At 46.8% G+C, this 13144-nt stretch overlaps 1 protein-coding gene across 2 annotated transcripts in view; it reads right to left on the reverse strand.

Moving 5' to 3' along the window:
- The window catches only part of gnrhr4 (gonadotropin releasing hormone receptor 4), a 50856-nt gene that overhangs the window by 18644 nt on the left and 19068 nt on the right, over nt 1–13144 (reverse strand). For both annotated transcript variants that reach the window (XM_061822214.1, XM_061822213.1), the window contains exons 2-3: nt 10783–10911; nt 7498–8112 (exon numbers count right to left, since the gene is read on the reverse strand). In XM_061822214.1, the coding sequence (XP_061678198.1) occupies nt 7498–8013 (516 nt within the window). In that variant the 5' untranslated portion in view covers nt 8014–8112; nt 10783–10911. The remainder of the gene's footprint in view (nt 1–7497; nt 8113–10782; nt 10912–13144) is intronic.

Raw genomic sequence — 13144 nt, forward strand, 5'->3', positions numbered from 1 at the left:
TTGGAGGGACAGCCAAAGTCGGATGTTTTGGAGACAAGGTGAGAGAGAGAAAACCTCGATGGTCTGGACAAGTCCAGAGGCCAGCGAGTGAGGAAATTGGTAGGAGAGTGGTAAGGATGGAGCTACCAGGGAAGAGAGCGAGAGGAAGACCGAAGAAAAGGTTGATGGATGGCGTGAGGGAGGACATGAGGACAGAGGGCGTTAAGAGAGGAGGATCCACGAGATGCAAGGTTTACATTTAAAAAGATGACACGCTGTGGCAACCCCTAACGGGACAAGCCGAAAGAAAAAGAAAAAGATGATATGTGACAATTTCAAATGTTGGGACACATTTTCACGAGAATCACGGATTTTGACACAGATTGTTTGCCTCCGCGGGCCACAGGAAATCACGTGGCGGGCCGGATCTGGCCCCCCGGACCTTGAGTTTGACACCGGTGCTCTAAGGGGACATTTTATGTAAATCGAAGCCATCCACCGTCATCGCTCGTTAGAGGTGCAACAACTATTTCATTACCAAATTATTCAACGGCTATTTTTAATGGGCTAGCGAAGGCCAGGAAGAGAAGAATGAAACATGGAGGAATCCATGAATAAAAAAAAAAAAAATATATATATATATATATATTCAATTTAAAAAAAAAAAAAAGCCAAACTAAACAGAGTCCAACAACCAAGAATGACAGCAAAGAACACCTTGAAAAAATCTCAACTGGAAACAAAACAAGTGTCATGAGGAAGGCTGGAGCACTACCAAGTTGGGCGTGGCCTGGCCACCGCTCGGGGCGGTGCCACCTCTGTCACTCGTCACACCTGTTGCGCATTCAGGACTTTAATTCTCCATGTATTTATGTTGGAGTTTTCGTCACGGGCATTTGCCAGTTCATTGAGTTTGCACCGGGTCACCGGGTGCGGACGCTACTTTTGAAATAAAACCGACCGGACATTATGCCCTTGCCCCGGAGTTCTGCATTTGGGTCCTCATCTGCACCGATGGCTCGTGACAACAAGAGAGATAACGGCACAAATGAGACAACAACGCAATGGACCGACAAGAACGGAAAGAAACCCGGGACGTAAAATAAACACACATTGACGTCGCAATGAGGAAAACCTGGACAAGACGTCCATAACCTGTTTGTCCGTTCATGTTTTGGCCATTCGTGGCACATTCCGGAGAGTGCCGGAACTTGCCGAATCTAAGTGACATTTCCGACGAAATCTTGAGACTGACTTTGACGCTAATTTATTTCATTTCTGTTGTGTTGAGAATTTTTAAAATATTTTTTTCATGAATTTTTAGCTACATTTGTATGTTAGACAAATAAAATACATTTCGTCTGGATTAGACCTTTAAAACCGGTTGTACGACACTGAAAAAATATCGACGTCAACGACTCATTCCAGTTTGACTCCAGTTTCGTCACGCGAGCCTCTACGACCAAAAAAGAAAAAAAACTTTAGTCATGAGACTAGACGCGGATGCGGCTGCGGCCGCTAAGGCCCAGTAATAACTGGAAGGTGGAAACATGAAAAGTTCTGCCGGCCTTCTGCTATTATTTCTTTCAGTGGTGCCTGATAAAGAGCCATAAAAAGCCATCAAAGTTCAAGATCAAAGCGAGCGCGGCTGGAAAACGTGCACTTGAGAAGTTGAATTACCTTCACGGTTCGTCTTCCAATCACTCACCTTTGGAAAGGCTTTTTACCAATGAACCGAAACGGATTTTACATATTTTCTTTTGGACACAAAAAGTACAGGTTGGCGTATGTATGTTGGCACACACGTGCACGGCCGCTGACGTATGGGGAAAAAAAATACTTTTTATAATATGCAGTGGATATAACATGTGTTTGTTAAAATATCAGACGTTTGTCTTAGACTAAAATAAATCCTTGAAAAAAATAAATAAATCAAGCGAGATAATGTGGTTGCACAAGTGTGCACACCCTCTTGCACGATAGCGTGGTTGTACAAGTGTGCACACCCTCTTACAGAATTCAAGTGAAATGGGTGTCGGGATTTATTCTAATGTGCCTCTAATTAACAGTTTACAGCAGGTTGTTCTGGTAGGCTTTTGTGGCCGCGGCTTACAGCACAAGCCACGGTCCGCGGTGAAAATGATTCGTCAAGTGAGGGGTACGGGCGGCACGGTGCTTCAGGTGGTAAAGCGTTGGCCCCACAGTTCTGAGGACCCGGTTTCAATCCCGGCCTCGCCTATGTGGAGTTTGCATGTCCTCCCCGTGCCTGCGTGGATTTTCTCCGGCCACCCCGGTTTCCTCCCATATCCCAAAAACATGCAACATTAATTGGACCCTCTAAATTGCCCCTAGGTGTGGCTGTTTGTCTCCATGTGCCCTGCGATTGGCTGGCAACCAGGTCAGGGTGTACCCCGCGCCTCCTGCCCACTGGGATAGGCTCCAGGACTCCCCACCACCCTCGTGAGGATAAGCGGCGCAGAAAATGGATGGATGGAAGTGAAGGGTACAAATGAATTCCCAAGCCAAGAAAAGAACTCGTGAGGGAAGCTGCCAAGAGGCCAACTGTGACAGTGCAGTCGCAGCAATTTCTGTCACATGTCAAATGTGACAACAATCTCCCATCTTTATATTTGTGGGCTACGGGGGAAGGGTGGCTCGTTGTGCAAAAAAAAAAAAAAAAATTTTCTGCGCCGCTTATCCTCACGAAGTGCCGGAGCCTATCCCAGCTGTCATCGGGCAGGGGGCGGGGTACACCCTGAACTGGTCGCCGGCCCATCGCAGGGCACATGGAGAGAAACAGTTGGACTCACAATCACACCTTGGGGCAATTTTGAGTGTCCAATTAAACGTTGCATGTTTTTGGGATGTGCGAGGAAACTGGAGAAAACCCACACAGGCACGGGGGGAACGTGCAAAGTCCACACTGGTGTGTCCGGGATTGAACCCGGGACCTCAGGACTGTGAGGCTGCCTTTGTCATGTTTGTCATGTCAGTGGTTTTCAAACTGTGGTTCGGGGGCTACCATGTAAACTTTTCATTATTAAGTTACAACCAGCTGTTGTTCATGTTTTCGCTGAATAATGTTTGCAAAATTCCTTCTCCAAAAAGTCTGGCAGTGTAAAAAAAAAAAAAGTACGTGAACCTAAACACTTTTCATACAGTCGGGGAAAAGCGTTCCCACTAATGGGAAATGTAAGTTAGAAGACGGAGACTTTACAGCACATCAAGGCCGTGGATGACGTAGTATATATATGTGAGCGCAAATAACCATTTCATAAATTCGTTTTGAAGCGTCAATGAAAGCCCCAGCCTTGAGTTGGCCTCCCACGCCAGCGCTCACGCCTCGCATGACTTCTTCTACTCCGGTCTCGGCGCCATCTGTCTCCAAAACCAATGTAGGGCAACTATGTGGGTTTGGAATTAGGCCTGGCACCATCGACTATTTTTTTTTGGAGGCTTTACGCGATCAGGACTTTTGGGGGCCGATCACCAATCGCCAATCCAATCACGAGATGAAGCAACATGTCTAATTTAACAAATTATTCATTTACGGAGACCAGTTCAGGGTGTAGTCTGGCCGGGATAGACTCCAGCGCGCCGACACTTGTCAGGATAAGCGACTCAGAAAACAGACGGACGGACTTGTGTGCTGTTTACGGAGTATTTTCAAAAGTCTTCTCTTGTTAGGTCACAAATTATAATCATCCATCTATTTTCTTGGCCGCTTATCCTCACAATGGTCGCGGGAAGTGATGGAGCCTATCCCAGTTGTCAACGAGAGGGAGGCGGGGTACACCCTGAACTGGTCGCCAGCCAATCGCAGGGCACATCAAGACAAACAGTCGCCCTCACAATCGCACCTAGGGACAATTTAGAGCGTCCAATTAATGTCGCATGTTTTTGGGATGTGGGAGGAAACCGGACTGCAAACTCCACAAAGGTGGGGCCGGGATCGAACCCTGGACCTCAGAACTGTGAGACCAATACTTTATACAGCTCTTCAACCGTTTTTCCATATTATAATCAATCAGGTTTTAAAAAAAAAAAAAAGACTGAAATAACAGGTGCAAATGTACTATATTTGTATTGTATTAATTTATAATTCAATTATTTCTCACACACCCTGAAAATTTATAGCATTATGTGTACATTACACATCTAATAGTGTCACAGACGCAAGTTTATCAGTGGTCCAACAATGCGGCTGTCTGCAACAAATGCCCGTATGAAACATTCGTTGTTCTTTTTAAAAACAAAATCAAATAAATAAAATTGCTCCCAGTGGGCCTTCAAAGCAGAAGTTCTGCATCAACCTGTTATTGGAGTTGACTTGTCCAAGTTATTCCTCGGCGGGCGTCGCATCCTTCGTTATTGCACAATATGGATAACGAGGGCACGCTTGCACCGAGAAAACCGAAGCTTGAGGTGCGCAGGTGGTGTATCTGTGTATTCCTGCGTGACGGGTTCGAACATCAAATGTATCTTTCGTTGCTATGTTCGCAATCCCCGATGGGTCAACGCAACTCACCCCCCACCTCCCCGAAAAACGCAACTCCCCCCTAAAAGGATAAAAAAAAAAAAAAGAAAAAAATCAGGTCATATTGCACGCGTCAGTGTAATGGCCGCCGCGTCACCGATGATGTCACGGGTGGCGAAAACTCAAACAATACACAACTCCTTTTGTTTCATTTGACCAAGATCGACTGGATTAAAAAAAAAAAAAAATCGGGATGATATTTTTAGCCTTCTTCTCTACCGTCACAGTTTGGATGTGTCAAGCGCCAGTCGAAAAAGGATGCGGGCTAGCTAAACTGCTTCCGAGCGGGGAGACAGAACGCCGTCTGTGATTTACATCTCAACTGGTAGGTTCATTGAAAAATACACGCGGTGAAAACTTTGACGTATACTTCACGGTGTGGCGGTCTGAGCGCTCCCCCGCGCTGAAAAGTCCCCTTGGGATGAATGCGCATAGAATTTTCGGGGGGAATTTTTCCGCATCCGTGACAGTCTGAAACTTTCCCATCCACGATTCTTCGGCGTGTTCATTTTCGCTCGGCGTGCATTTCGCTACGGACGTCTCACAAAGTCGAACGCAGCGAATGAAAGAATACAGAAGCAAATGCAAACGTATTGTTTGTTATTTATCAACTGGAAAGCACGTTCCAGCATTGAACAAGAATCAGCAGAGGATTGTTCGTGTATGGGTTCGGGTTACACTTACTTTCACGATCGAAAATGCGCTGGAACGTGCTTTCCAGTTGATAAATAAACAATACCGTCGCATTTTTTTTTCTGTATTCTTTCATTCACTGCGTTCGGATTTGTGAGACGTCCATAGCGGAAAGCGCGCCGAGCGGAAATGAAGACGCGGAAGCGCGGCGAAAACGAACACGTGGAAGAAGCGTGGATGGTGACGTTTCGGACTGGCACGGGTGTAGAAAAATTCGATAAAATTCTACGCTCGTGCCCATTAACCTGAAGAAGACCTTTCGGCAAGGGGAGCCCTCAGACCATCGCACCGGCAAGTTCCTTAACATTTTTGTTGCGCTGATGAATGCCGCGGCTGTGCTCTTCTGACGCCGAAGTGGCTAACCCGCTGTCAAGCTAACGTTAGCTAGCAGGCTAGCCATTAAATTCCACAAGGACAGCTAAACTTCTTTTACAATAAACCTGAAGATATATATATATATATAGAGAGAGAGAGAGAGAGAGAAGAGAGAGAGAGAGAGAGAGAGAGAGAGAAGAGAGAGAGAGAGAGAGAGAGATAGAGAGAGAGAGAGAGAGAGAGAGAGAGAGAGAGAGATAATGATATAAAACGGAGACACTGAAAAAATCTCATTGCATATTGCTAAATCCAAAATTGTATTCAACTCATTAGTTGAACTGCAACTTTTTTCTTTTCTCATAGTTAAGATTTTTGTCAGCAAAGGAATAAAAAAAAAAAAAAAAGTCTTCTCGTTTTAGGGCGTATTTACGAACCGTAGTTGTTTTTCGTTCCACCAAAATTTTCTTCCAACAAATGACGCGTACGTAAAAATCATACAATTGTTGAGCAACGAGTTGAATGCAAAAGCTGATGTGAAAAAGGGAATTTGGGATTACGCCAATCCCTGCATCCATCTACATTATGGATTCATCTTTATGACATCCAGTGTGTGTTTTGTAATTCTTGCCACATTTTATGAGCTCCGATGAAAGCGCCGCATGGGCAATCCTGTCACCAACAGCACAGCCGTAGTCAGGAAGGCGACCGTGTGCTGAAACCGCCAGCAGTCGGTCCAAATGTCTGACAAATGTATTTGCCTTTTGGATGATTGTGATGATGTAAGAGCCCCCTGCTGTGTCTTTTTAAATCTAAAGATGAAAAAACAGTTTGTTCTGCTTAGCAGCTGTTTAAAAAAAGAAAAAAGCTGACACAGGCGCACAAAAACTTTTTCTCATGATGTTAAACTTGCCATTCCTATTTTAGCGATTACACAGCAAGGTGAAAGAGAGCCAAAAGAGATAATTCATTAAAAACAGTCGTCAAATTGACTGTGTGAGACCGCAGTCGGCAGCTTATTAAAAATTCTCCCCCCCCCCCCCCCCGCCCTCATTTCAAAAGTGACAACGTGACCTTTCCAGTTCGCAGTTTTTAGGCCAACCTCTACGTTATTGTATCAACATGCTGTGTAACGGCTACTTCTGTGCAGCCCTTCTTACCTTGGGAGAAAAAAATTGCGGGAACAAAAGAAAAAAGATGAGCGCGTCCAATCACTGACCGCACGATGTAACACGAAGTTGCTTTCGAACTCCGACCACCACTAAAGGGAGTCGGCGGGGAGCTTAAATTCTATTTTATCGGCCCATTTTTTTGTGTGTACCGCATTTTCCGCATTATAAGGCGCACCTACAATGAATGGCCTATTTTAAAAAAAATTTCCATATATAAGGCGCACCGCATTAGAAGGCGCACCTCCAATGAATGGCCTATTTTAGAACTTTTTCCATGTGCCCTGCGATTGGCCGGAAACCAGTTCAGGGTGTACCCCGCCTCCTGCCCGTTAACAGCTGGGATAGGCTCCAGCACTCCCGTGACCCCCGTGAGGTTAAGCGGCAAAGAAAATGGATGGTACACCCTGAATTGGTCGCAAGCCAATCACAGGGCACAACAAGACAAACAGCCGCACTCATAATCACACCTCGGGGCAATTTAGAGTGTCCAATTAATGTTGCATGTTTCGGGGATGCGGGAGGAAAGCAGAATGCCCGGAGAAAAGCCGCGCAGGCGGGGCCGGGATCGAACCCGGGACCTCAGAACCGTGAGGCCAACGCTTTTCCAGCTGCTCCACCGTGCCGCCCCGGGGAATGAAAATGATGATTCAAAAGAGATGTTGTACATACTGTCATCGATGAGTAAAAAATTCCGCCAAAAGAAATGCACTCAGAGAAGCAACCTTTGTGCTCCACTTGGGGAAAAACACTGCTTGGCGATGGCGTTCGAATCCTTCCTCAAACCCGGAATGAAAAACGTGTTACCTGAGGGAGGGAGAGAAGCACGCTCATGCTCCAGGCCACGGTCAGCATAACTTTGCTCCTCTTCCTGGCCTCCCTGATGCCCAGCGGGTTGAGGATGGCCGACTGCCTGTCCAGGCTGACGACCACCGTGACGAAGGCGCACGAGTACATGGCCACCAGCTTGAGGAACATCAGCAGCCTGCAGGCGGCGTCCCCGGCCTGCCACTGCACCGTGATGTTCCACACGGCGTCCACGGGCATCACGATGAAGGTGACCAGCAGGTCGGCCACGGTCAGGTTCATGATGATGATTCTGACGTGGGACTTGCGCCGGCCGCCCTTGCCGGCCGCCCACAGCACCAGCAGGTTGCACACGGCCGACGCGGCGCACAGGCTGAAGGTGATGATGACCCGCACCTTGGCCGCCGTGGAGAAAGTGGGCAGCTGCAGCGCGTCGTCGGGCGAGGTGGCGTTGCAGGCGGGGGCCCCCCCGCAGCTGTCGTTGGCCGCCTCCGGGTCGGCTAGCTGGTGGAACATAGCGCGGGGGGGCTTGGAGTCCCGCGGCTTCTGCCTTACGCTATCCACCTGCGGCCTGAAGTGTGCGAACGCCGGAGGGAACCCAAAGTCTTCGAGACCCTGGGAAGTGAATTCTGACATTTGTGTCGAAATGCAATTTACGTGCTGAAAAGAAGGCCGACATGCAACGTTCCCTCTAATTTGTGACATGTCGCCAAGCCCGTGAGCGCCCCCTTTGACCACTGTGAGCAACATCCGTGGTCAGATCGGTGTTAGCCATTGAGTAGTTACATGCCTCGTTAAAAGATTCATATTAGCGCATTGGCGTTACCGTCAGAAAACTTTCACAACCATTTTATTTGTGTTTTTGCAAACTCGCAATGAAAATGTCCACAAACGACAGCAAAAATCCATTGCTAACCAAACCAAGCCAACTACGAACCGTAAATTTGAAATGTCCCCTCCAACTTTGTTTCATTTATTAATTTTTAACCCACAGTGATGTCTGTTTTTCTTATGATTTCTCATATTTTTAAAATACGGAATTGGCTTTTTGTGCACTGTATTGTCTGTGCTTTCATCCTCTATCAGGCTGCGCCAAGGTGGAATTTTAACATTATACACCATCTCATCCTGTACTTTCTACTTTGGCTTCAGACCAGACCTTTTTTTTTACTCAAAAAAAAAGGAAAATCTCATCCAGTTTCTCCTCTTTTTCTTCATCATTATTATTATTATTATTATTCACATACTCCGACATTCATTAAAGGAACAGCATCTCTTTTTTGACTTTAGCCATTATTATCAAGCGTAAACATAAGCAGCATGTCCAATTCGTCTTTGCTCTACGTTGCCCCGACTGTTTCTAACTAAAGCACCGGTGGTGGGCGGTGTTTGTAATTATGAGAGTACCCCTTTAAGAGCCGGAGGTGGGCGATGTCAGGTAAACAAGGAAGTAGAGCGTGTGTGGCACGGTGTGGCCGAGCAGCAGCTTGTTAGAGACCGGATCTGAGAGAGAGGATCTGTTTTCATGTGTGCCGAGTGTACGCTACAAGTGCACGATTGCGCAGGTGCGCAGCTTAGAGTGAACATTGCAAATATGTAATATTTAGATGTTAGAGTGTGAAGATAAACTGATATCATTTTTCATCATTTTGCACTTTGGAATCTTCCGTTTGGATAGTCCACTGGCATGGCCACTTCAGAGCGCTCATCGCACAGACACAGACGGGAATGTGAGGAGGGAGGAAAAAAAAAAAAAAAAATCAATTTTAAGTTGAGCATGTGGAACGGGGCCGGTGTAGCCGCTTTAGAGTGCCTCGTTGTAGCATATCACGCAGCGAAAGACGGACGAGTAAGGAGGTCGGAAAATCCGTCCATCCCCTTTTCTCCAATCGATCGGACGTGACGGCTAGCGTGCGGACGGGAGCGTCACGCTGGCCGCTTAAGAGCGCCTCATCGTTGCGTTGGTGGGAAAGCCCTGCGAAGACTCTGTGGGATGTATTCCAGCCACTGCAGGCTTACAGCGGAGATATTTTTCCGGCTCAAATATGTATTTACTGTATGTGCGAGCACGTAGCTGAAGTAGCATCACCCCCCCCGTCCCCCCCAGTACTCGACCTTGCATGAGTTGAGCGGGTCGTGGTTTCTGCACATTTTGTAACACGGGCTCAGCTGATAACAGAATACATTTTATACATCCATCCATCCGTCCATTTTCTTTGCCGCTTATCCCCACGAGGGTCGCGGGGAGTGCTGGAGCCTATCCCAGCTGTCAACAGGCAGGAGGCGGGGTACGCCCTGAACTGGTCGCCAGCCAATCGCAGGGCACGTGGAGACAAACAGCCGCGCTCGCAATCACACCTACGGGCAATTTAGAGTGTCCAATTAATGTTGCATGTTTTTGGGATGTGGGAGGAAAACAGAATGCCCGGAGAAAACCCACACAGGGACAGGGAGAACATGCAAACTCCACACAGGCGGGGCCGGGATCGAACCCGGGTCCTCAGAACTGGGAGGGGGACCCTTTCCAGCTGCTCCACCGTGCCGCCACGATATTTCCTTTCAATCATATCATGTCACGACATTATCCAAGCCGCTTATCCTCTCAGGGGTCGCGGGAAACAAACCACACCCTGAACTGGTCGCCAGTCAGTCGCAAGGGCGGATATCGACCGCTTCACTGAGCGGGAATCGATCCCGCGCCGCCCGCAGCAAAGGCAGGCGCGTGTACCACGACACCATCCGTGACCCCTTTCTTTTAAATCATCATTTCATTAACAAACAAACCCATTTTATGCATGCAATATTTTTCTTAAAGGAATGTAGCAAGTTTAGCTACAATAAAGTGACAAAAATAGCTAAACTGCAATCCAAGCAAATTTTAAAACTTAAACAAATATTATTATGGAATTTAAACAAACACTTTGCTCTAAAATCTTCGCATCTTTATTCTTATTATCCCAGCAACATTAATGTGCTGGACTTATGCAGTAACCTAATATGGACATCTTCTGTTAATATTTATATTTCCATAACTGAACAGTATATTAAACAATTAATGATAGTTGCAGATGTGTCATCCTCCATAATATCACATCAAATATTGAAACGGACCGGAACAGTTTGGTTTCGTCGAGAGAATAATGTGGACACGCGATAAACGGGAATAATACCACGACGCCACCGACAAACGTAGTTCAATTAGTAACGCCGCTACTGCCCACCCAATATTCCATACATTTTTTTTTTTATTATTTTTTAAACCTGAATGGTCAGACGGGATCTCACCGGGAACCGAGCATCAACGGGGACCTCGCGGCGTTCGGCGCATCTGCAGCTGTTGCTTCCTCCCGCTTCATTCCTCCACTGACTGCCAGAGCGCGAGCGTGGTGGACCGGCAGGTTTCTTGAAGAGCGCCTTAAAAAAAATAAAAATAATAAAATCATCGTCAGACGAGAGAAGGAGGGGTCGCTGTGTGTGTGTGTGTGTGTGTCACCGGGAGCCACAAGCGAGAGAGAGAGAGAGAGAAAAAACGAGAGAGGGTTGCTCTTTTTCAGGAGATTTGATGACTTTTTGACAGATTTGTCATTTGTTCCAGACAGTTCCAAAACCGCCGTTGCCGTGGGAAATGATCCAATTTCCTCTTAAACGGAACGCGATATTAAAATGTATTGTAAATGAGTCATTTCTTCCAATATTACCAAAACCGCTGTTGCCGTGGGAAATTATCTAAATTTCCTCTTGGATGGAAAATGATATTAAAATGTGGTGCAAATTTGACACATAATTGAAACCCTGCCAAATTTTAGTGATGGGGACGGGGGGGGGGGGGAATCAGCAAGTATTTAAAATGAGGCTTCAAAATATTGAAAACGCAAGCCGCTGCGTCCCCTTTTCAAAATTTGGAAGGATGCGCTGAAGCCACGCCCACTTAACCGTGAATCAAATACCACGACGGTACTTGTCCGAGAAAATCTGACGCTACTTTGCGAGCAATTTTCCTGTGCTTGCGCATAAGTACGTGCAAGCTAGACGATGAAAATATGTCCACTGAAATTCTGGATTCAATCTTGTGGGACATTTACACTCTGCGACAACGAGGCGCTCTAAACCAGGGGTGTCAAATTCATTTTTTTTTTTTTGTCGCGGGACACATTTTACTCACGGTTACCCTCGGAGGGGACTGATAAAAATATTGAAGCGCCCCATCAAATTTACTAATGTGGCAAGTAATAATTCAACTAATTGATCTTAAAGCAAGGGCGGCACGGTGGCATAAAAAGTTTGACAACCACTGACAAAAATCAAGCTAGTTGTGTGATGAAGACAAAATTAGCATAATTGGCAGCTGGTTCAAAATTGTTTTTGAATCGGTTTTAAAAACATGAACACAATCCAACTCTCCAGAATGTGAACAAGAATACATTCAATTCTGCATAATTTTCCCGCAACTGCCGGTTTGAGCGTTGGCCTCACAGTTCCGAGGACCCGGGTTCGATGCCGGCCCCGCCTGTGTGGAGCTTGCATGTTCTCCCCGTGCCTGCGTGGGTTTTCTCCGAGCGGGCACTCCGCTTTCCTCCCACATCCCAAAAACACGCAACATTAATCGGACACTCGAAATTGCCCCTAGGTGTGATTGTGAGTGTCTCTATGTGCCTTGCGATTAGCTGGCGACCAGTTCAGGGTGTACCCTGCCTACTGCCTGTCGACAGCCGCGGCCCTCGTGAGGATAAGCGGCAAAGAAAACGGATGGATGATCTTAAAGCTGGGATAGGCCCCAGCACTCCTGCGCCCCTCGTGAGGATAAGCGGCTCAGAAAGTGGACGGATGGATCTTAAAGCTGAGTACACATTGACTTACGTGCACAGGACAATTCAGCGAATAGTCACAGTGTGGAAGAAAAAAAATCAATGTGCCATACGCAGATTAATAAAATCCCCCCCCCGGACACCCACTTACTGGTGGTGTTGTGTTCCGCTGTTTGCTATCATGGCATTTTTCAGCCTCAACGAGTCGACCTGACGAGTTCATCTCATCCTGCTCCTCCTCCCCCCGCCGCAATTTCTCGCATCCCGGCAACATTTCGCCGCGGGATGCGCAACGTTTCCTTTTCCGCGTGTAATTTCTGCCCCAACCGTTTTACGCCCGCTCTGATTTTCTTTCAGTGCTCGGAATGGCACCGCGGGAGAGGTGAAATCTCGCGGCGAGCCCTCACAATTTGGCAGCGCTGCCCCCCGTCCCCCCCACCTCGCTGGGCACCGAGGACACGGCCAAGAAAGACGCTCGACTACTCTACTCAAGTAAATTGCGTGCTCGTCCTTCTCAGCCATAAAAGCGGGCCGAAATGGCCAAAATATTGCCATGTGCACTTATAAGTTTAATAAGGCTCAAATTATTTTTCACCTTTACAACTAATGGATATGCCATTCATCCGTTGCAGTGCCCCCCCCCCTCCAAAACAACTACAAATTTGATATGAGATATATTTTTTAAAGGCAATGTGACACTCTACGGTGCTCTCAAAAATCAGGAATATGAGGAATAACATAGTAGAATGTCAATAATGAAACAATTTGTGCATTTAGAATTCACCGCTCCTTTCTGCACCTCGGCCACTCGGCGAGAGTATAATACATAAAGAAATACTACG

This window comes from Syngnathoides biaculeatus, chromosome 6 (assembly GCF_019802595.1).
Source record: "Syngnathoides biaculeatus isolate LvHL_M chromosome 6, ASM1980259v1, whole genome shotgun sequence".
NCBI lineage: Eukaryota > Metazoa > Chordata > Actinopteri > Syngnathiformes > Syngnathidae > Syngnathoides > Syngnathoides biaculeatus.